The sequence below is a fragment of the Drosophila innubila genome, assembly GCF_004354385.1.
Source record: "Drosophila innubila isolate TH190305 chromosome 2L unlocalized genomic scaffold, UK_Dinn_1.0 5_B_2L, whole genome shotgun sequence".
In the NCBI taxonomy this organism is placed as follows: domain Eukaryota; kingdom Metazoa; phylum Arthropoda; class Insecta; order Diptera; family Drosophilidae; genus Drosophila; species Drosophila innubila.
The window spans coordinates 3,588,703-3,612,219 of NW_022995373.1; the positions used below are offsets into that span (position 1 = coordinate 3,588,703).

Genomic DNA, 23,517 nt, shown 5'->3' on the forward strand with positions numbered 1-23,517 from the left:
CTCTGATAGCTTCATAGACTCGGGGATACTACTCGCTGTTGTAATCGGCGTTCTTGTTGCGCACATAGTGCGCAATACATGGCGCGCAGCTTATGCCGAAGGTCATTGCGCGCATCTCATATGTATTTAACTTAACGCTGTTTCTGTCGAACCATAAAAAACGTTGAGCCTGCATATCCTCAGTACGTATGTTTATCCGATGAAACATTTCAGCAATATTGCCGCAGACAGCTACTTTTCTATTACTACAAGTAAAACCTCCACCAATGGTTTTTATAGATCTGGCCCAGTTAACATGAAGTCGTTTAGAGAAGCGCCATTTGACTTCGCTGCTGTTTCCCAAACTAGTCTTATTTTGCTCGGCTTGTTAGGATTTAGCGTTATGAATATGGGCAAGTACCATATGCGTTCGTTCATCGTGTTGAATTCAGTTTCTGTGAGCTGGACTGCATACCCTTTCTGAAGCAAGTTTTGAATTTGAGCCTCAATCCTATCGTACAGTTCGGGTTCCTTCATGATCTTTCTCTTCAAGCAGTTGGTGCGGTTAACAGCAGTAGAGTAGCTTTCGGGTAGCACAGTGTCTTTATTACGCCATAGAAGACCTACCTCAAACCTTTACGCACGTCTTGTTGAGAATTTCGATAGCTTTGGTGTCATTGCTAGATTGTAGTTCTTTTGGCTCAACTACTTCAAATCCAAAGCTCTTTTTCACATCGTCGTGCCGCTCCTGCCAATTGCACTCACAATGATGCATCGTAACATAGCTTACTCTTGAACCAACACCTTGCACACTCCAACCAAGCAGGCATTTAGAAGCAATGGGATCTGCCTTCGCAAATCTTCCGTGGAACAGCAATGCTCCAGTTGTCGGTACCAATCAGGAGTGTAGGTAGTGCGTTGTTGTACGATGGCAATGGTATATTTTTCTCTTACGTTGACAGATTGCTTCGGAAGAGCAATGTTTCGCACAGTGTGTACGCTGTTCAGCCAATATCGTTTGCTTGAGCTGCAGGATGATGTCTGCATTGATGCACGTAAAGACGCTTCTTCATTACGAGTTTATTACCTTTAATGCCCAGCAAGTCAAACGTAGCCTCATCAATGATGGTACCTGACGATCCTTAATCTAGAAACGCAAGTGTCGTAATCGTTTTTCCAGCTACGTGAAAATTGACTGGCACGATGCGAAAATAGTGATCTAACGTGCTTTTGGACTGATGCGTACTCAAAAGTGCTTGACTGCTGCTAGTACTTGGAGTAACCGTGTCCTTTTCGTGAAGTAATGGATGATGTCTCTTTGTGCAGCCATCCAAACCGCATGGTTTCTTCAGGAAACATCCCTTACGATGATTTTTTAAGCATTGAAAGCAAGCCCTTTTGGATTTCACGGTCTCCCACCTATCCTGAACTGTTGAACGTTGAAAGACACCGCACTGGTCGACAAAGTGCTCAGTTGATGCACATGCTTCCAGGCTTCCATTGTTGCGCAAATGTTTCGCACAGCCAATGCAAACTCAATTAAAGCTACCAATTTGGCTATCGGTGGCTGCAGCTTTCGCACCTTTTCAATTAACCTATCCAGAATGTGCTCTGGTCTGCCGAAAAACATTTTGACCTCTGGAACCATGCTAGGTATGAGCAGCTTATCCTTGTCAAGCTCGCGCGCCTTTCCTTTCAGACATTTCTGAAGACGCAGCATATTTTCAGTGTGCGAAAAGCCGTCTACTGAAGTGCTGCGGTTAAAGAAGCTGATGAACATCGGCCACTCTCCCGGATCGCCGCTAAATGTTGGCAGATCCTTTGGTATGGTATGCCTAGCGGACACTTGAGAGCTAGAAAGGCTGCTCTCCCATGAATGAAATGGCCGAGACGGTCCACTAATAGCTGACACGTCTTCCGGATTCATGCGAGCAAGCAGCTGATATTTCTGCTCTTTTCAGCGGCTCTTTTTCTGCTAACATGGCAGGCATTAGCTGCTGCTGAAGAGTTGTCATTTCCACAGATGTGTTCGATGTTTCCTGTTGTGAACTTGTCTCATCAATCTTTAGTGATGTGCTTGCATTGCTCGGCAAGTCCACCTGCTGACCCGTTTCTTTTTCTTCAATAGCAGATCCTTGCTGAACCGGAGAATGCACTATACGAACTGCAGAAGCTTGCGCCATGCGCTCATCAGCGCTTTCCTTTTTACAGCCAGCGCAACTCCAATCCCGATCTTGTATGCTTTCATCCACGCCGACACAGATAAAAAGAAACCAACGTTTGCATTTATCGCACTGGACCCAGCTACCATACGCATAATTTTCATTGTACTTTTTTTTACATGTCGCGCACAGCGTCATATTTTCGCTTTCAAGTCTTTGCGTGTATGTAAACGTATAGGGCGTCTCAAAATGGCGCCTCGAAATATGTATCTACTCTTGCAAATGAATTCACCACTGTTGCTCTTATTACGCAGTTAATTCAACCTACTGCGTACCGGCGACGAAGTGGACACTATTTCAAGTTGTAGCTTAATTTCATTCCCTCTCTCATCCAAATTGGTCAAATATGCGATCTTGTGAACAATTTCACCACTGTTGCACTTATTACGCAGTTAATTCAACCTACTGCGTACCGGCGACGTAGCGGCGGAGTTTCAAGAAGTTATTGAATGTAGAAGTTTTTTAAGAATGTTACTAGACGAAGGCTTCACGATTTCTTAGAGCAAAAAATAATAACTTCCATTTGTTTTATAATTAAGTATATTTAATTAATTCAAGTTTGGTTTAAGTATTATTAAGCGAGTGAGCGAGCGCTTAAAAAACTTCGTGTTGTCTCTCTGTTCGATGTTTGTCTAGTGACGATATCGATCTCGTTTTGATAACTTTTAATTTCAATGTTATGCAATAACATTTATGTTAATTTAAAAGAATTAATTCAATCGATAATTTCTCTCTGGACGTAAAGTTTTGAATATGAATATAGATTTAATTTGGCGGAAACACTTTGTGTATACCGCTACATAAGTTATTTATTTTGTCAATTGACTCTTTATCTTTTCCAAATCTATGGAAAGACTCTTGTATTATCCCTCTTCCCAAAAAGGGTATTAAGTGCAAAGTTCAGAATTATAGGGGTATTGCAAAGCTTTCTGCAAACCCGAAGATGCTTGAGAGAATAATAACTTCTCGACCTCAACATTTATGTGGTTTTATTATGTCTAGTACTCAGCATGGGTTTATGAGTTGTAGATCGACAACCACTAATCTTCTTGAATTTTCTTCTCTTGTAATTAAAGGGTTCAAGAAAAAGATGCAAACTGACGTTATTTATACAGATTAAAGTAAAGCTTTCTAGTCTGTCAATCACCCACTGCTAATTCATAAGCTTGATATTCTCGGCTTTCCAAGCAATCTTTTTCTTTGGATATCCAATTATTTAAGTAACAGAACGCAAAGAGTTAGTTTCAAAACTTAATTTTCAAAATCCAACAAAGCTACGTCTGGAGTACCGCCGTACTGGCCCACTTCTTTTCACGTTATTTATAAACGATTACGTCAAGCTTTGATTAACCTATAGTGAACCTTTCTCTGATAGGTTTTTGCAAGCGGACTTAAACGCACTGTTTCTTTGGTGTCAAGCTGATTTGCTTAATTTAAATAGTTCAAAACGTAAAGTAATGACTTTCTACAGATCCTTTCGGCATATTTGTCAGCATTCACTTAATGGCGTTAATTTGGAATGCTTAAATGATTCCGAAAATGATTCCAAAAGCTCAGTAAATGATTTGGGTATAATTCTAAATCATAAACTGAAGTTCGATATACATATTGTTGTTGCAGTCAACAAAGCAACGGGAGTTCTTGTGTATATTAAGCGATAGTCCAAGGAATTTGATGATCTTATATTACTAGGCTTTTATATTTATCTCTTGTTTGCCCGATTGTTGAGTGGGGGTCCCCTCAATATGACTCACATCGTGCCATAGATTTGGTTCAAAAACAATTCTTAATATTTGCTCTTCGCTGCTTGGGCTGGAGCTCAGAAATTCAGATGCCTTCATACTCTAGAAGAATTCGCTTAATCAATCTTCCCTCTCTTACTAATTGTAGAATTAGGCTTGGAGTAATATTTGTCCATAAATTACTGCAGGGTCAAGTAGACTCAGCTAGTTTGATGGAAGAAATTACTTTTAACATACCTTTTAGATTAACTTTAATCCTCTTTATCTTAAGCATCACACCACTAGCTGGGCTTTGCATGAATCTTTTCGTATTAATTCGATTAGTTTCGAGTGTTCTTCGCTTACTATTAATGCCTTTATATAAGTATTTCTAACTAATCTCTAATTTTATTTTGGTCTGATTGGGTTTTTCTGGGTTTTTCCCAATCCTTGCAACAAATGTTGGACCAATCGTTTTCTTTTTCTTTTAGATACCTCATGAATATTTATTTTTACATTTACATTACACAGTAATATTTAAATTTATTTGTTAATTTACATGTATATGTTAAGTGTGGGCTGCTTATAGCTTGACAATAAATAAATAAATAATAATTTTTTTTAAACATTGCCAATAAAAAATTGTTAATGTTATAAAGGAATTTTGCTAAGGAAACGGAACATCGGTCTCCATCGATACATCGAAGTTTTTGATCAATGTTTTATAAACCATCGAATTTTCATTTTGTAACATCGATGAATATCGTCATTAAAGTTTCGACCCAAATTTATATCACTCGTACCGGCGGCGTAAGAAATAAAGGTTACCGCTAGAATCAACGAGGAGATGCTTTCTTCGTGTCCTAATGTTCCGAATTACCTTGATAATGTAATTATTTAAAAAAGTAGGAACGGTTAAAAAAATATTTCAAGAAAACGGTGTACTGCTCAACGATTCAAAATGCGTATGAAAGACAAAAAAGTTGAAATTCTTGGGCCACCTACTTTCTGACAAAGGCATTGAAGCGGACCCTGAAAAAGTAAAAACCATTACGCAGTTTAGGGCTCCCAATAATAAGAAGGCATTGCGGAGCTTCCTTGGTCTACTTACCTACGTTGGAAAATGTATACCTGACCTAGCTACAAACACGGAACCATTAAGGGGTCTACTTATGTTAAGTCAAGATGGCGACGCGCAGAAAACCGCTTTCACTAGTCTGAAAATTAATGTATCAGCTGTCCCCAGACTCTTATATTTTTATCTCGAAAGACCATTCTAATCGCCGATGCCAGTCCATAACTGACCATAAGCCACAAGAGGCAATTTTTAAGCCAACTTTGAAGCCTCTAGCCAGAATTGAAAGGTGGCTTCTACGATTACAGACATATCGGTTCCGTGTAATCTTTAAAAAAGGCAAGGAAAACATTGCAGATTTAATTTTCTAGACTCTGTCAGATGACAGACACAGATCCATTTGTTATGGCTAACAAATTTTTAACTTCAGGGCCGATTTTCAATGTTTCCTTACATTTTATCAAAGAGATCATTTCAAATTTCATAATAATTTCTATACATTTTACGTCAAAATATCTCTGATATAGTTATCAAACCTCTTAATTAGACATTGAAAAACCGGCCATCAGAGGTGTTGGCTTCAAATCAGATAACAAAAAATTTCAAACTTAGTCCTTGAAAGGTTTTGAGTATGTATTTCTGCTGTGGAACTATTCATAAAAGAAACAGAAAATATTAACAAAATTTTTAATTATGGAAGTATTTGGTAAAAAAAAATTTTAAATTTGCTATACAGGTGTGTTCCAGAAATCTCTATGGATTTTGAAGAGAAATGTTCTTGAAAACAATCGAATGAAATGTTGGTGTTCCTAAAATGTCGGAGATTTTATATTTTCGAACATATTTTTTTTTGCATTTTTATTAAATTTAAAGATATTTTAGTTCAATTTAATAAATATTAAATTTTCTCTCAATTGAAAGCAATGGTTTCTTTTTTTCAGGAACACCAACAATTGCTTTTCGGTTGCTTTATCGCTCTTGTAAATTTGTAAAACACACCTGATAGGCACTTTTATTTTATTTGAAAATCAATTTTATTTTTTTCAATAATTTTGGGGCATAGATACTGCTTTTTCTTTGCTTTTTATAGACATATGGCAGAAAAAGTGGGTGTGGTAAAAGATAAAATCTTATCATTAATCAGGGTAATGTTTGAAACAAATTTTAAAAAAATGTTTCTTGGTAACCTGTATATTTGAAAATGTTAAATTTTTTCAACAAGTTTTTTTGGCTAAGGCTACTTGGCATACCACAATTTACAGTTTGGTCCGTGAACTTTTCACTTGTCTGTGTGTGTAATTGTGTCTGTCTGTGTGTGTGTTTTTTTTATTTTGATTCCACTTTGTTTACACAATATTAAAAATAATTTAAGCTAGTTAAATATAAATGTAGTGGAAGTCCGTCCCTTTTTGCGGACGAAAATCGTAAATTAATGTCGGACAGCATTTAGATAGTTTACATTCATAAAAAGCTTACCTTAACAACACTGTGCACTGCTTGAGCATACAGCATTCCGACTTCCACAGGATCTTGGGATAATTCTTTTGTTGGTTTAAACAGTCTTTTTTTGAACACAAATCTATTTTCTCCATATGAAGATCCGTTCGACAGTCTTTTATAATTATTAGACGACGTTTGCTTACTTTCCCATGCAGATATGACATCATATAAATATTCGAAGGTTTTGATATGATATTCTCCGTCGGGACGTGACTGAAAAATGGCCCAGCCCTCGATTGATGCCAAATTAAGCTTGTCAGCAAGCTTTTGTACTGCATCGCTGGCAGTATCAGTTGGATGTACATCAATAGCTTTTGTACGAGAATCTAAAAAGAAAAATCTACACACGATTGTGCCAAGACGACGCATAGCCTAAAAAAAATAACATATACAATTTAGTTTAAATTAGTGAGACTAACAATATGTTTTACTATAGGGCTTGTAATTAAGTAGTAAAGCTTAGTCAAAACAAAAAAAAAATAAGGTGGGTTCCTCATTATCACACCAACACAGAGTTGAGGGTTTTGGCGCTTAATTAATAATGTGGTGTTCCTAATCCACTGTCAACTGTACAATATAAGTCCTGGTGGATTCCGTTTGTTCAGAAACTTCATTAGACAGAACTGTCAAAACCAAAACAAATATTGCTTGCTATCCAATCTAATGATTTTTCAAAAATATGTGAATTGTCACACAATATTCTTGCTCTTCAAGAGATGTAAGAACTGTTTGCAATCATTAGGAACAATCAAATCAATCTACGACCGATATAGGTCTTCGGTGATTGTAAAACTTCCCTTTAAACAAATTTTTTTGTTCAGCCAACAGGAGCCAATATAAACAAGTTTCTAGTAAAACTAACTCTTGAGAATACCACATAAAGTTGACCATGGGAGAAGTAATCATCTTTTAGGTATAGTCCGGCCAGCTGTACCTTATTTATTGTCACATAAAAAAAGATCTTACAGGAAATTGTACTCTCTTAAACTCAAAAGGCTGTTTATCAGATATTAAAGTTATTCTTGGTATAATTACGGGATCCCCTTTGGCACACGATTAAAATGTTAAGTCGTGAAAATGGCGTGCTAAAACTTTTTTAAGCTCAGCTGGATTTTTAGATAAGGGGGTGTAAGTGGGAGGGGAAAAATTTTAATGTTTGCCGCTATTGGGGCCATTGGAGCCTTTTGCTAACATATTTTATTTAAAAAAAAAAATATTCTAATTAAAAATACGCGTCGATTTATACCTCGATCAAATCCGACAACTAGTTCAAAAGATAATTAAATTTGAAATGTTTAGTGGACTTCTCAAAATTAAATGAAAAAATTGTTTGTCTGTTTGCACCAAAGCGCTAAAAAACCTTAGATGTAATGATGGGGATTAATTCCTTTTCGAAAATCCAGAAATGTTTATTCTACGACATTTTCAATTTCCCGCTAGTTTAGTTTAAAAAAAAATATCGTATTCAAACTGATACAATCAGGTCTGTTCCGAATTTCGAACATTTTCAAAAAGTAAAAACGAAACGAATACGAACGTTTTACTATTTGCTGTTTCCAATTCCGACCGAAATGAACTTGTTTTTACTTTTCGGTTTTGAAAACGATTCGATGGCAGTAAGTCATCGATCGTATCAGCTGTTTTAGCCAATGATGAAGTAGAAATTGCTTAAATAATATAAATTGTTAATTTAATTCTGCAAAATGCCGGCAATTATGGTAATTGATTGCTTACATTTTTGCGTTAAATTTTTTTGTCACCAGCTGATTGCCTGTCTTGTGCATGTGTTTGTTGATATTAACATGAACCAGAGTGGTCATGAATTCAATAATAAAAACATTCAATCTTCAAGTTTTCTCTTAAATCCGATTAGAACTACTTAAAAATATTTTTGAAAATTAATTTTAAATATTTCGTGTTAAATATAGCACATAAAAGCTAAATTAGACTTAAATTTCGGTGTTCGAATCTTATTTATCAATTGAAGTAACTCTTTCAATTGCGAGAGTTAGTATCAGGCAAAATCAAAATAGTTATTCAATCAAGTTGATATATTAATTTTATAAGTAGATATAAGTTAAATAAGCTTAAGTTTTAAATTTCATAATTTTCCGTTGGTTGGAACGACCGTCATGTGCACAATACTAAAGACGTCTGTAGACGGTCTTGCATCACAAGGGAATATCGCACGCGACTTTTGGCGATCACTTTTGCTATTTATTGCTTCTAAAGTTTTTTTTTGAGTAAGTAATCACTAATATAATTATAATAATATAATATTTTTAATGTATAATATTTACTTAAATTTAAATAATTATTTTAAAATATATCAATTTATAAGCAATTTTAAATGAACAATTGCTTGAGTTGACCGTTACTATGTAATATGTGGAAAAACCCCATTTACGGGTATTTTTTTAAGTTAGATGTCTTAAAATATATTTATTTTTGTAATGGTTGACTCAAAAAAATTTTTGGGAAACTGATTTGTATAAATTGAGCATTCACTTCTACCAAAATACTGACTATATGCATATTTTTCCTTCTTATCCAGTTAAATTGATTTGCATTATCAGATGTTTATCTGATATCAGATGAACAGCTCGTTTCCAGTGATTGCTAAGCCGGTCAAGTCTTTGTATGCCATTTCCTTGAAGGAAACAAGTCCTGCGGCTATGATTGTAAGGAACTCTGCATGCTTTAGCTGCTCTTCGATCCCATACTCTGAATCGGAAACTTTTTGTACAAGACCCCACCTGTATAATATGTTTGCATTAGTGGTATTCATGTTCACGAAATGATAGAAAAGCCACTCATCATATAGTAAAATAGCTTTCTTTATGTTTCCTATCTTCGTCCTTGGATTGTAACCGTCCATGAAAGGGACTCCTTCAAATGAGATTATTATATTCCTCATTTTTTTGCAGGCAACTGATTTCTATATATAGCTTCAGCATCCTGTTATAACGCAGTGCTTTAGCTCTTTCCTCATTGGAATTGGCTCTCAGAGTGGTGCTATTCCAAAATATTTAGATGCCAGCCCTAAGCACTTGTTATCTTTCCACAATACCGAATTTACGATAACTCCTTGAATCTTGGAGCAGAACTCATCGGGAAGTAGACTGGATTTGAGGACTAGTTGGTTCAAGTATGGGCAATGAAGATCGAATGCTTTAGAAAGGCTTGAAGCATACAGTTGTTCATGAGGTTAGTTCTTCTATATCGATGGGTATAGGACAAACACTTTAGGTGAAAATGTTGACTGACTGTCTTAGGAAGCGTTAAATGAGAGGTTTACATCTTAAAAAGTGCATAGGAATTATCATTTTCAATAATTTTTAAATTTTCTAATGGTTTTGGAATAGTATGGGTTGCTAGATCAAAAGTTGTCGACATAATCGGAGTCGCATCACTTTTATCACTGCAAAACTTATAATAGCTTCTACCGAATCCATCATCTTAAGCAATTGTTCCGCTCCAACCGACAAGACCGTCTAAATACATTTAGTTGTATTTTTGTATTTAATTTTTTACAAATCTTAAGAGAATAATATTACCTACTAGCAGTCTAATTCTCTTATAGACTTAGTCAATATATTTTTTTTTGGCGATTAAAATTGCAATTTATTTGGACAAAATTAAATTTCGTATTTTCCACAATTTTAATGTTTATCAAAATTCTGTAAAATATCGGTTCATCGGAAAATAATTATATATTTTTTTTAAGCGTCAGAAAATCAATTATTAGTGTATAATAAATATATTAGAAAAAAAATATTTATTAGTTCTTCATTAATATTTTGAAAACGGATGACCGTCTACAGACGGTCTTACCCGTTAGAGGGTTAAATTTTCAGTTTATTGCTTTAGGGAATTATTTGAATGCTTTATGTAGCATTTACTTTTGATTCCGCTTGCTCAACAACACACGTTTGGAATACGACAATTCTTGTCCATTTGCGGGATTCGGAACAGCAATCAACTCGATTTGCGGCAATTCCACTCGTTTTCGGAATTCGGAACAGGCCCGATTATGTTAATATAAGATTAACATAACATTGATATAACATGTCAATGTTCTAACATGTCATGTAAATAACCATTGATATAACGTATCTAACTAAAATTATATTATGTTATTATAACATTAACATAAAGTGCTAATACAAGGTGGGCTAAAAGAAGTCGTCTGATGTTGTTTGTCTTTCTTTTTTTTTCTAAATGAAAAACTTCGATTCTGTTTTTTGATTATGTTTATTTGAAGCCTTAGAATTGTATTGGTCAAGTCGAAATAATTTTATCGGCCAAATGGGCGCCGTCACAATGGATTGCCATACGGACTCGTTTTATCGCATTTCATTACTTCGGCGAGAACTTCGGGCAACAGTTTCTCGCAATCGTGTCGAATGTTGTGATTGAGGAATTCCAGGGTCTCGGGCTTGTTTACGTAAACACGGAACTTCAAAAACTCCACAAAATAAAGTCTGGAACGGTTAAATCGGGCGAGCTTGGGGCCAGTGCAAATCGCCAAAGCAAGAGAGTAGGCGACCTGGGAACGCAACCGCTCATTATGATTTTGGTCAAAAAATCGTCCTCGAGATTGAGGATGGCTTGGGCGTAGCTTACACGCGTTTGGAGGTCGACAGGCAGCAGCAGATGCACGGAATGAACTTTGTACGGTAACATGCGCAGGTATTTGACCAAAGCTCGCCTTAGGGACGACCGGCTGATGGCTAATTACGAGGCACGGCGTCTGGTCGATGTTTCCAGCGACAGCTTGACATTCATGCAACAGCGGCGATACTCTCGGCAGAGTTGCTCACCCCTCCAGGCAGTGTGCAAAGCAAAACTTAGTTGCTTAATATCCTCGTTGTTTATTATCCAATCGCAATGATCATAAAGATAGTAATCTATACGTATGCTGAATTTGAAATCTGTACCTATTAATTTGCCCTTGTAATTAAATATTTTAGTTTTTCATAGCAGCAACGAGAGCAACTACTAGAGCATATTGGAAATTAGCTTACGACCAAAGTTGGTCAAAATGCACAAAACCAACTGAAATGCTTATTCTATCAGTTTGGGCAAGACATCTCAAAAAACAAAAAACTTTTTCATACTAGTTAAGACTTAATTTTTGATTGAGCGTCTCTATTGCAACTATATGATATAGTGGACCGATTTGAACCAAATTAGGTCTGGATGTATATCTTCCAAAAACAACCTCTTCACGAGGTAAATGTCTAGTGACGAAAGCAAAATTTCTGATATCCAATTTTGGGACGAACAAAATTCAGTTTAATATACAAATTTTAAATAAAAATATAAATTAATAATAATAAAAAAAAAGAAAATTGGCCTTCGGCACTGCGCAAAAAGTAATTTTTTTTTGTACAAAAAAGCTCACCCTTTTTGCGCACAGTGCACAAGAATTGTCGTTTTCAAAACGTGTGTTGTTGAGCGACCGGAATCAAAAGTAAATGCTACATAAAGCATTTAAATAATTCCCCAAAACAACAAACTGAAAATTTAAATAACCTTGAACATTTTAAGAATCGTTTAACATCACTACATCAACTGTTCAAAGTTGAAGTATATTTTAAAAGAATTTTTTATAAACATCTATATTATATTGTATACAAACAAAATCGAGCGGCAATGGCTAAACCGAGCTGTTCTGAATTCCACTTTACTTTTTGTTATCGATACTAACTCTCGCAATTGAAAGCTGCTAGAGTTACTTCAATTGATAAATAAGATTCGAGCACCGAAATTTAAGTCTAATTTAACTTCTATGTGCTATATTTAACACGAAATATTTAAAATTAATTTTCAAAAACATTTTTAAGTAATTCTAATCGGATTTAAGAGAAAACTTGAAGATTGAATGTTTTTATTATTGAGTTCATGACAACCCTGGTTCATTTTGATATCAACAAACACATGCACAGGACAGGCAAAAGGCTGGTGATAAAAAAATTTAACGGAAAAAAGGAAGCAACCAATAACCATAATTAACGGCATTTTGCAGAATTAAATTAACAATTTATATTATTTTAGCAATTTCTACTTCATCATTGGCTAAAACAGCTGATACAGTCGATTACTTACTGCTATCGAATCGTTTTCAAAACCGAGTTAGAAAAGTAAAAACGAGTCCATTTCGGTCGGAATTGGGAACAGCAAATAGTAAAACGTTCGTTTTCGTTTCGTTTTTACTTTTTGAAAACGTTTGAAATTCGGAACAGGCCTGATTGTATAAGTTTGGTTACGATATTTTTTTTTTTTATTTGAGCGTTGACGTACATAGTACGAGAATCTTTAAAAACAAAAAAGTTGTTCATTCTTAAACTTGATTTTTGACCAATTGGTCCTATGACAGCTATATGATATAGTGGTCCGATTTGAAATAGGGAAATTGCACCTGTGACCTATAAGATACTCTTCCATCAGCCCTATCTCCTGGACGAATTCGAGGATTTAGATAGGGTTGAGGTCTGATATGTCCCTTAACTAGATGCATGTTTCCCTAGGATACTTCGTCTCCTCTTCGATGTCGCAGTAGCGGCATGTTCCCTTACTAATTATACCTATTTTGTGTAGGTGACTTCTCGGTCTACAATGCCCGGTCAGCAGACCGGTCAGTATTCTGAGTCTATTCTTCCTCATGGGAATCAGTTGTTCGAAACGCTTCTGATTATAGTTGCCTATAAGATATTTCGCTTGTCGGAGACCCATGGTTTGCTCCCACTATGACTGTCATGTGTGTCTGTCCGTCTGTCCGTCTGTGTGAGCGCCTAGATCCCAGAGACTATAAGGGATAGAGATACCAAACTTTCACCCACAGACTCGAAATGCAATGGAGCAGGTCAAGTTTATTTCAAATTTTTGTCACCCCCCATTCCGCCCCCGCAAATCGCGTTCGTCTGTATAAACAACAGTACCTCAGAGACTATCAGAGTTAGAGTTACTAATTTGACACACAGATTTCTATAAGCCCCACGCAAATCAAGTTTGTTTCAAATTTAAGCCACGCCCCCTTCCGCCCCCACAAATCAGGAAAAACCACCACACCCACAGTTTTTAAGATATTACGTTTTTTGTGATAATAAACGTTAACTATTAGTACTATCTATTATCCCACTGAATCGCATCAAGATCCGACAAGTAGAACGGCAGTTATGGCGATTTAATGTTTTCAAAGTAATACAAGTAATTTCTTTAAACATAAGGATCTCAGAGACTAAAAAAAATAGAGTTTCCAAATTTGGCACGCAGATTTCTATGTACCCCACGCAGGTCAAGTTTGTTATTAATTTTTTTCACGACCCCCTCCACCCTCGCAAATCGAGAAAAGCCACCACACCCACAGCTTTTAAGATAATACTTTTTTGTGGGTATTATAGTTGCAAGTTGCTATTATCTATTATCCTATAAAATCTCAGCAAGATCGGACACGTAGAACAGCAGCATTAACGTGCCAAAGTTCTTGAAGCAAAATAAGCTCCTTAGAGTATGCATTAGTTTTAACATTATTGACTCGACGAAAATGCATCAAATAATTCTCAGCTGGTTCTGACGACGCAAATATGACATTCGGCTTGAATCGCCAATCGAAGCCACCCAAATGGTACTGATGATAGGGACTGGCATCTCTTGAATGAGCTGTACCATGCCATGCTCTACGCTTTTATGCAAGTGTTCTAGATTGTTGGTTGTATAATGTGGCCTGTTAACCAGTAGAAGGGTCGGTAACCAAAGAGATTTAAAAGTTGGCCTAAAATCTTATGTATTAGGTTTCAACTAAGTCACAATAGCAACACAATATGGCATTCAAACCTTTTTATCATTCTTGCTCCTTAGAATTCTCACCTGGTTCTAGCGACGCAAAGATGACATTAAGTTTGAATTGTTGGTCAACTAGCAGAAACGGTACTGAGGATGGAAAATTAACATCTCTTGAAATCATGCTCCTTGCATTTATGCAAGTGTTGTGTTGCTTGCTGAAGATGTCATATCGACAGTAAACCAACAAAAGACACAATTTTTGTTTTTGCCTAATTTATCTCATACAATATTTTGTAAACCATAAAAGTATGAATTGATTTCAAACTCTGCAGAATTTTTTTCTTAGACCTGAAGCAGTTGCTACTTGAATTAAACCTGAAGCAGTTGCTAATATAGAGCAGTTGATAACCTGAGGATGTTGATAAGAATTTAAAAAAGTGTTAAGAAAGGCTCCAACGGCCCCTTTCACTTACACCCCTTTGTCACATGAACCAGGTGAGTTAGCAAAAGTCTTATTATGCCATTTTGTAAATTAGGACTAAGCCTTTCGATCGGTATATATTTCGATTTGATCGGACAGTCGTAGCAAATTTTCCATATATATATTTATATAGTTATATATTGCTACTCGCCTTTCGCACCCTTCGTGCTGCTTTCGTCACAAGCGCAAACTGCCGTCCGCAGTGATTGTTAAGTTAAATTAAAAGCATTTTAAGCGTTTAAGAAAGATACCAACAATTTAATTTATTTTAATAAATTAAAGCTTGCATAGTCATAAAAATTCTCTGGCAGCACTGCTAATTTCTGCAACGCAAAAGAAAATAGTTTGCTTGTGACATTATTATTTTGCTAGAAGGTTATTAATCTACGGCTATTACTGCAACGAAAAGCAATCTGCTTAATAATCTCGTTTTGCTGCTGCCATCTTTTAATTCAAAGTAAACTGCATATATACACATAACAGGTAATAACTTGCCGAAACGAATTTTTTCAGATATGTATGATATACCAATTTATTGACTATAACATATAACGTTTTCCCGCTAATCTAGCGGGTTTTTCAAAAAGTTGTAGAACAAACATTTCTAAATTTTTTTTAGCGCTTTGATACGGACAAAAAAAAAACTGACTTTTCATCTAATTTTGAGAAGGCCACTAAAAATTTTAAATATATTTATCTTTTGAACCAGTTGTCGGATTTGGGTGATCGAGGTATCAATCAACGCGTATTTTTGATTGAAATTTTTAGAATATTAAAAAAAAAAATAAAAAAAATTAACCAAAAGGCCCCAACCGCCCCATTAGCTGTGATCGTTTAAATTTTGACCCCCTACTAACACCCCCGAATCTCATGAGCCAGGTGAGTTAAAAGTATGCCATTTTGTTAGTTAGGACTAAACCTTTTGATCGTTATATAATTCGATCTGATCGGACAATCATAGAAAATTTTCCAACTTAGCTGTATATATTGCTAGTCGCCTTTCGCACTCTTCGTGCTGCTTTCGTCATTAGCTCGAACTGCCGTCCGCAGTGATATCAAAATATTGCATCAGGCGTACAAAACCTGTTGTATGGTTGGTTTTTATATAAAAACCCATCAAATTGTTTATTTCCATACGCTACTCAGAACAAATACTGATTTAGTCGCGAAAAATCGTACGACGGCTGTAGTGTTGCAATAGAGACTCAGACTCTGGTGCGCGGGTCCGGGGTTTGACTCCCGCTCCAGGTCCGGATTTAATTTATTTTTTTTAAGCTTCATTGTTTTTTATTTAGTTTAATTTTTTTTTTTTAATTTTTTGTAACATTTTTCTTTTATTTTATTGTTTTTTTTTGTTCTTTTTGTCAAGAAAGAATGAACCAGATAGGCGCACTGCACGAAAGCAGCGCCGCGTTGCTCCTGACACATGTATAGGCAGGTAACAATGCTGATGCATACATGTATAAGTTTTAGTGTCGCAAAAATAAGCTAACACATTTGCGCTTCGAAAGTTAAATACCCTAATGAACAATAACAAATTTTATGTGAAAATTATATAAATATTATAATCATAATTAAAAATAAAAATAGTTCGGCATTACCTTTTACCTCAAAATAGCTTTCTTGCGCACTATTTTAATTTTTAATTATGATTATAATATTTATATAATTTTCACATTAAATTTTTTATTGTTTGTCACAAAATTGGATATCAGAAAATTTTGGGCATCTTGCCTTTCGTCACTAGACTTACTTTTGCTCGTCACAAAATTGGATATCAGAAATTTTGGGGCTAGAAATTGCTTTCGTCACTAGACTTTTACCTCGTGTAGAGGTTTTTTTTGTGGTAAGATATAACAACAAAACCTCTTCACGAGGTAAAAGTCTATGACGAAACAATTCTAGCCCCAAAATTTCTGATATCCATTTAATGATAAATCAATATAATCTAAAATTTTAAATAAAAATATAAGTTAATAAAAATAAAAGCGAAAACTGGCATTGTGCACTGTGAGCAAAAAGGGTGAGCTTCTTTGTACATAAAAATCACTTTTTGCGCAGTGCCGAATGCCAATTTTCGCTTTTTTTTTTATTAATTTATATTTTTATTTAAAATTTCTAGATTATACTGAATTTTGCTCGTCTATACGAGAAATTGTACGTTTTACAACATAATAAAATTTAACAGAAATCGTTAGAGCCGTTTTGTCAAAAATCGTCAAAATGTAAGCTTAAAAACATTATATCACCTGTAAAATGTTACCTGAATACTTTAGAAAAAATGTTTTAAGGTGCGCATAAAAGCCCTCAAACATACCTTTCCAATGATATATAGAACATATCTGTAGTTTCTATGGTTTGGAAACTGTTGGAGTTTCAATTTTAGCGGGATTTAGCGTTTTCCCGCTAAACTAGCGGGAAATTGAAAAAGTAAAACAAACATTTCTAGATTTTCAAAGAGGAATAAATCCCCATCATTACATCTTAGCTTTTTTAGCGCTTTGATACAAACAGACAAACAAAGAAACTAACTTTTCATTTCATTTTGAGAAGTCCACTAAAAATTTCAAATTTATTTATATTTTGAACCAGTTAACGGATTTGGGTCATCGAGGTATCAATCGACGCGTATTTTTGATAAGAATTTTTAAAAATTAAATAGTTTTACCAAAAAGACCCAACGGCTCCACAAGCTGCGATCATACAAATTTTTCCCCTCCCACTTACACCCCCGTATCTCATGACCCAGGTGAATTAGAAAAAGTTTTAGTATGCCGTTTTGTAAGTTAGGACTAAACCTTTCGATCAATATATAACTTGATCTGATCGGACAGTCGTAGCAAATTTTCCAACTTAGCTGTATATATAGTTAGTCGCCTTTCGCACCCTTCGTGATGCTTTCGTCACTAACGCGAACTGCCGTCCGCAGTGATCGGAAATCTAATAATGTTTACCCTACGACTTAAAAAAAAACCGCTAGTATTTCGAGAAAACGCTAAAACTCGATAAATTTTTTCTTATGTACTCAGGTAAAATTTTACGGATGATTTTAATGTGTTTTCTGTTTTTCTATGTGTTTTTTGGTATATTGCACATATCTATTAGCTAAGGGGGTTTGGAACATATAACCCGATAAATGAATATATACATTTTACGATCGGTCGAAAATCTCAACTAATCTGACAGAATATGCATTTAAGTTGAAATCATACAGCTGCCATAACTATAGTGGACTGATTTGTACCAAAATTGCCCAACATGTAAAATACCAACACAGATGCATGTTCTGCCGAATAGGTTCAAATCGTTTAAAAATATCTTTTAGCAGCCATTGGAACGATCCATTATATTTTTCTCCCGAACAAATTAACCCGCCCTAATAAACACATTTATTTAAAACTTTTCACAAAATATGTTATACTTACAGCGACTTCCACACTTGAGGGTGACTGTAATCGTGTTGATACTTTGGTACATTTACAATTATCAAAACACCATTGAGCGTATTGCCTTAATTTTCCATCGAATGATTCCAATTTTTGCTTTAAGAATGATACGAAAAACCTGAAAATATATAAATATGAATGAATATTATACATTATAGAGTTTATTTCCATATATAAGATAACGGGCGTAGCGAGTGTCAAGGCGGGCACCTGCCCCCCACCTCCCTAGATTACTAGCAGACTAGAATATTTCGCACAAATTTTTCGTACCGCGAAGTAGGTCTTAAGAACCGCTTTTAACATTGCTATGTCACAACCATATACTGTTGAATGATAGCTCAGCCCCTAATGTGCTGTAAAGACTTGCATATTATGTTTTTATATCACTGCGGACGGCATTTCGCGTTAGTGACGAAAGTATCACGAAGGGTTCGAAAGGCGACTAACTATATATACAGCTAAGTTGGAAAATTTGCTACGACTGTCCGATCAGATCAAGTTATCTCCGATCGAAAGGTTTAGTCTTAACTTACAAAATGGCATACTAAAACTTTTTTTAACCAACCTGGGTCATGAGATAAGGGGGTGTAAATGGGAGGGGAAAAATTTAAATGATTGCTGCTAATGGGGCTGTTGGGGCCTTTTGGTAAAATGTTTTATTTTTTCTACTATTCTACTTAGAAATACGCGTCGATTGATACATTAATCACCCAAATCCGATAACTGGTTCAAAAGATAAATAAATTTTAGTGGACTTCTCGAAATGGAATGAAAAGTTAGTTTCTTTGTTTGTCTGTTTGTATCAAAGCGCTAAAGAAGCTTAAATGTAATGATGGGGATTTATTCCTTTTCAAAAATCTAGAAAGGTCTGTTCTACGACTTTTTGAAATACGGCTAGTTTAGCGGGAAAACGCTAAATTCCTATATATCATTGGAAAGGTGTGTTTAAGGGCTTTTAAGCGTGCCTTTAAACTTTTTTCCTAAAGTACTCAGGTAACATTTTACAGGTGACATAAAGTTTTTTAGCTTACGTTTTGGCGATTTTTGACAAAACGGCTCAAACGATTTCTGTTAAATTATAATATGTTGTAATACGTACAATTTCGCGTTTTTTGGTATATGAAACATAAATTTTGGTTGAAGGGTTTGGAAGATATTACCTGTTAAGTGAATAAATACATTTTTCTATCGGTCGAAAATCACGTTTTAGTACGAAAAACTATTTGGTTTTATGAGATATATCAACCAAACTAATACAACATGCATTTAACTTGGTTTTATATATATTGACTAAAGTTGGATCGAATCGGACCACTATATCATATAGCTGTCATAGGACCGATCGGGCGAAAGTCAAGTCTTAGTATTAAAAACTTGTTTGTTTAGTGAGATATTTTAACCAAATTGGTAGCATATGCATTTAGGTTAGTTTTAAAAATCCTGACCAAAGTTAGTTCTTATCGGACCACTATATCATATAGCTGTAATAGGACCGATCGGGCGAAATTCAAGTCTTAGAATGAAAAACTTTTTTTTCATAGTAAGTACGGGGTCCCCGGCACTAGAGTATGCTCGGCTGTAGCGAAGCCACCTACTTTTTCTTTATAATTAAAGAAAACAAATTTTTTTAAATATTTATTGCCTGCATTAATGATAGAGTTACAATGTCCAAAGCAATAGCAATTACAAAAATTGCTGATATCCCACAAAAAAAACCTCTACACGAGGTAAAAGTCTAGTGACGAAAACAATTTCTAGCCCCAAAATTTCTGACATCCAATTTTGTGACGAACAAAATTCAGTTTAATCTAAAAATATAAAAAAAAAATATAAATTAATGAAAAAAAAGCGAAAATTGGCATTCGGCACTGCGCAAAAAGTAATTTTTATGTACAAAGATGCTCACCATTTTTACTCACAGTGCACAATGCCAATTTTCGCTTTTTTATTAATTTATATATTTATTTAAAATTTTTAGATTAATCTGAATTTTGTTCGTCACAAAATTGGATATAAGAAATTTTGGGGCTAGAAATTGCTTTCGTCACTAGACTTTTACCTCGTGTAAAAATTAATTAATTAAAGATTAAAAATACAAATACAATTAAAAATAAATTATGAAATGTAAAGAAAAAAAATTAAAATTAGATTTAGATCTGGGGTAAGCAAAAATTATAAATGATCCAACCTTTGTTGCTAGGATTGGGGAAAACCCAGAAAAACCCAACTAGATCAATTAAGATTAGTATTGTTAATAACAATAGTATGAATGTTAGACTAGTATAAAGTAACATAACAAGTTATTAGTATTAGTAAGGTCAGGGATTTAACGATAGGTATTGGAAAATTGCGGATTTTAGGGAAGGGAGAGGAAGAGAGAGTTCTGAGGAAAAAGAACTAGAATCAATCTCTCCAATAATCAATTTGTGAAAAAAACAACACCAAAAGTTTTTCTACGATTAATTAAAGACGGAAGATTGAGATGACGAAGCCTATGGGAGTACGGTGGTAAACGAAGGTTGGGATCCCAGTTAAAACCACGTAAGGCGAAAAGCAAAAATAGCTTTTGAACTGATTCAATTCGATTCTGGTTTATTTGATACTGTGGGCTCCATATGCATGAACAGTATTCCAGGATGGGACGAACTAAAGAAACGTAAAGGAGTTTAGTGGTGAAGGGATCATTAAATTCTTTCGACCAACGTTTAATAAAACCAAGTACTCCTTTGGCGTCATTAACTATAGTGGAGATGTGCAAATTGAAGCATAATTTGCAATCAAATAAAACTCCAAGATCCTTTACAGTTTTTATACGTTGCAAAGGGGTATTGTCAATCGTATAAGAACCTAAATAGGGCCTAGTACGACTAAATGTCATGAACATACACTTTGAACAATTGAGATACAATTTATTGGCCGAGCACCATAGTTGCATAGCGTTCAAATCGTCTTGCAGACGATTATGAAGAAGGGGATCAGTGTATGAAAAGATAAGTTTTACATCATCTGCATACATTAAATATATGAATGGGACAGAATAGTGGGTAGATCGTTAATGAACAGAGTGAAAAATAAAGGCCCCAAGTGACTACCTTGAGGTACACCAGAAGTAACGTGAACCGAACTCGAAGTGGTTGACCTAAGAAGCACTTTTTGGGTCCTACCTTTTAAGTAGGTGGAAAACCAACGTACAAAGGCGGGAGGGAAACCTATGCAATTAAGTTTGTAAAGTAAGAGGTCATGGTTCACAGAGTCAAAGGCTTTACTGAAGTCAGTGTATATGACATCAGTTTGCTTTTTCTCTGAAAATGCATCATTTACCAAGGAGGTAAATTCAAGCAAGTTTGTCGTAGTGGACCGACCCTCAATAAAGCCGTGTTGTGCAGGGGAAATGATCGATTTACAGAGATGCTGCAAAGAAGAAACAAGGATTTTTTCAAATAATTTAGGAATGGCTGATAGCTTTGCAATGCCTCTGTAGTTCGAAATATCAGACTCACCACCTTTTTTGTGGAGGGGAATGATATAAGATTCTTTCCAAAGATGTGGAAGAATTAAAGATTCAAGGGATAGATTAAAAAGCTTATGCAACGAAGCAGCTAAAGAAGAACAACATTCCTTAAGGAGACAACTAGGAATGTTGTCTGGCCCAGGAATGAAAGAAGATTTTAAAGAGCTAATAGAAGAGATTATAGTGTTATAAGAAATAGAGGGAGCAAACATAGTGTTTGATTGAAAAATAGAATAAGGATAAGATGAGTTGGAAGTGGAGATTGGAGAATAGGTGGATTGAAAAAAGTTAGCAAATAGTTCAACGGCTACAGAGTCGTTGCTGGCATTATCTATCCGATAAAAAAAAGAGGAAGGTAAACTGGGGGATTTACGCTTCAAGTTAACAAATTTGTAAAATTGTTTAGGGTCACGGGAAAACTGTCTTTTGCAACGAGTTAGATAATTCTCGTAGCATAGCGAGTTTAAATTGGCGAAGTCCGACTTGGCTACTGTGTACTTAGACCAGTCAAGACTCGTACCAGACTTCTTATATTTTTTAAAATATTAAGATTTAGTATTTTTTTAAATAAGAAAGTCTAGGTGTAAACCAAGGAGGCTTTTTAGAACCAGACGGTGGAAGATAATTTGGAATGCACACATCTAAGAGTGAATTTATGGTCTCATAGATAGAACTAAGGGCAATGTCGATGTCAGTAGCTTTCTCTAAAAAGCACCAGTCGGTAACCAGGATAAGTTCATTAAGCAATGAATAATTTCCCTTGCGAAAACAACGACGTGGTGATTGCTGACATAATACAGGTGGACTAAAAGGTTTTGAGATTGAGATAGAAATTTCTATAGTAGGGTGATGTAAATCTTCAGGGATACTTAATGGGGATACCCTAGAGACGGCAGTATTTGCGAAATCATTAATAAAAACCAGATCAAGAATTCGATCATTGTAATTTCTTATTGAATTCATTTGAAACAATGAGAGGTCAAGCAAGTTATCTAAAAAGTTATCTTGGTTTAAGGGAACGGTAATTTGTGCTACTGAAAAATGACTAAGAAATTTTAGGCAAATTAAAATCACCCAGCACAATAAATAAGTCATTGTCTTTGACTTGAAGATTTATTTCTTCAATACAGGTGAAATGTTGCAAGTAAACTGCAGGAGAAGCTTTTGGAGGGATATAAGAGCAGATGATAAAAATTAATCGAGTTGAAAAAGTTACTTTGACAACAACAATTTCAATATCAGTAGTCACATTAAAAGTAATGCCTTTTGACTGAAGTGCCGATTTAGTGGCAATAAGTACGTAGATAATTATTTGACATAACTTCAGAATCAGATACTGTAGGATTTAACCAAGTTTCTGACAAAGCAATTATATCAGAATCAAAGGACATACTACTCAAATATAGATTTTTAAGCTTAGTAAGGAGGCCTCTAACATTTTGATAATGAATACAGGCAAAATCGGGCTAGCCGTACTAGCGGGCTCATGTACGATGGAACTGCCGGCTGTAAGCGATACAGGCAAGGATTCACTACGCCTTTTGGGCTTAAACTCATGAACAATCATATGAGGTGGCCAAAATTTTGGATCACAAATGACAGCAAATGAGTCGTGGGGGACACTTATTTTAAAAGATGCTATTTCACGGGCCGTAGCAAAATTAAATTTAGTGATCGAGACCTTAGCAGAGACTTTGCTAGAAATGTATGCATCCACATTTTCACAAGTAGTGTCCGAGGATAACCTAGACACAAATACTTGCTTACGGGGAGCAACAACATTTAAAATAGGGA

At 35.2% G+C, this 23,517-nt stretch overlaps 1 protein-coding gene across 1 annotated transcript in view; it reads right to left on the reverse strand.

Moving 5' to 3' along the window:
* LOC117782724 (myosin-VIIa) overlaps positions 1-23,517 on the reverse strand; it is a 203,293-nt gene that overhangs the window by 75,257 nt on the left and 104,519 nt on the right. Inside the window, exons 15-16 of the mRNA XM_034619756.1 lie at positions 18,192-18,330; positions 6,474-6,869 (exon numbers count right to left, since the gene is read on the reverse strand). Of these exons, the coding sequence (XP_034475647.1) occupies positions 6,474-6,869; positions 18,192-18,330 (535 nt within the window). The remainder of the gene's footprint in view (positions 1-6,473; positions 6,870-18,191; positions 18,331-23,517) is intronic.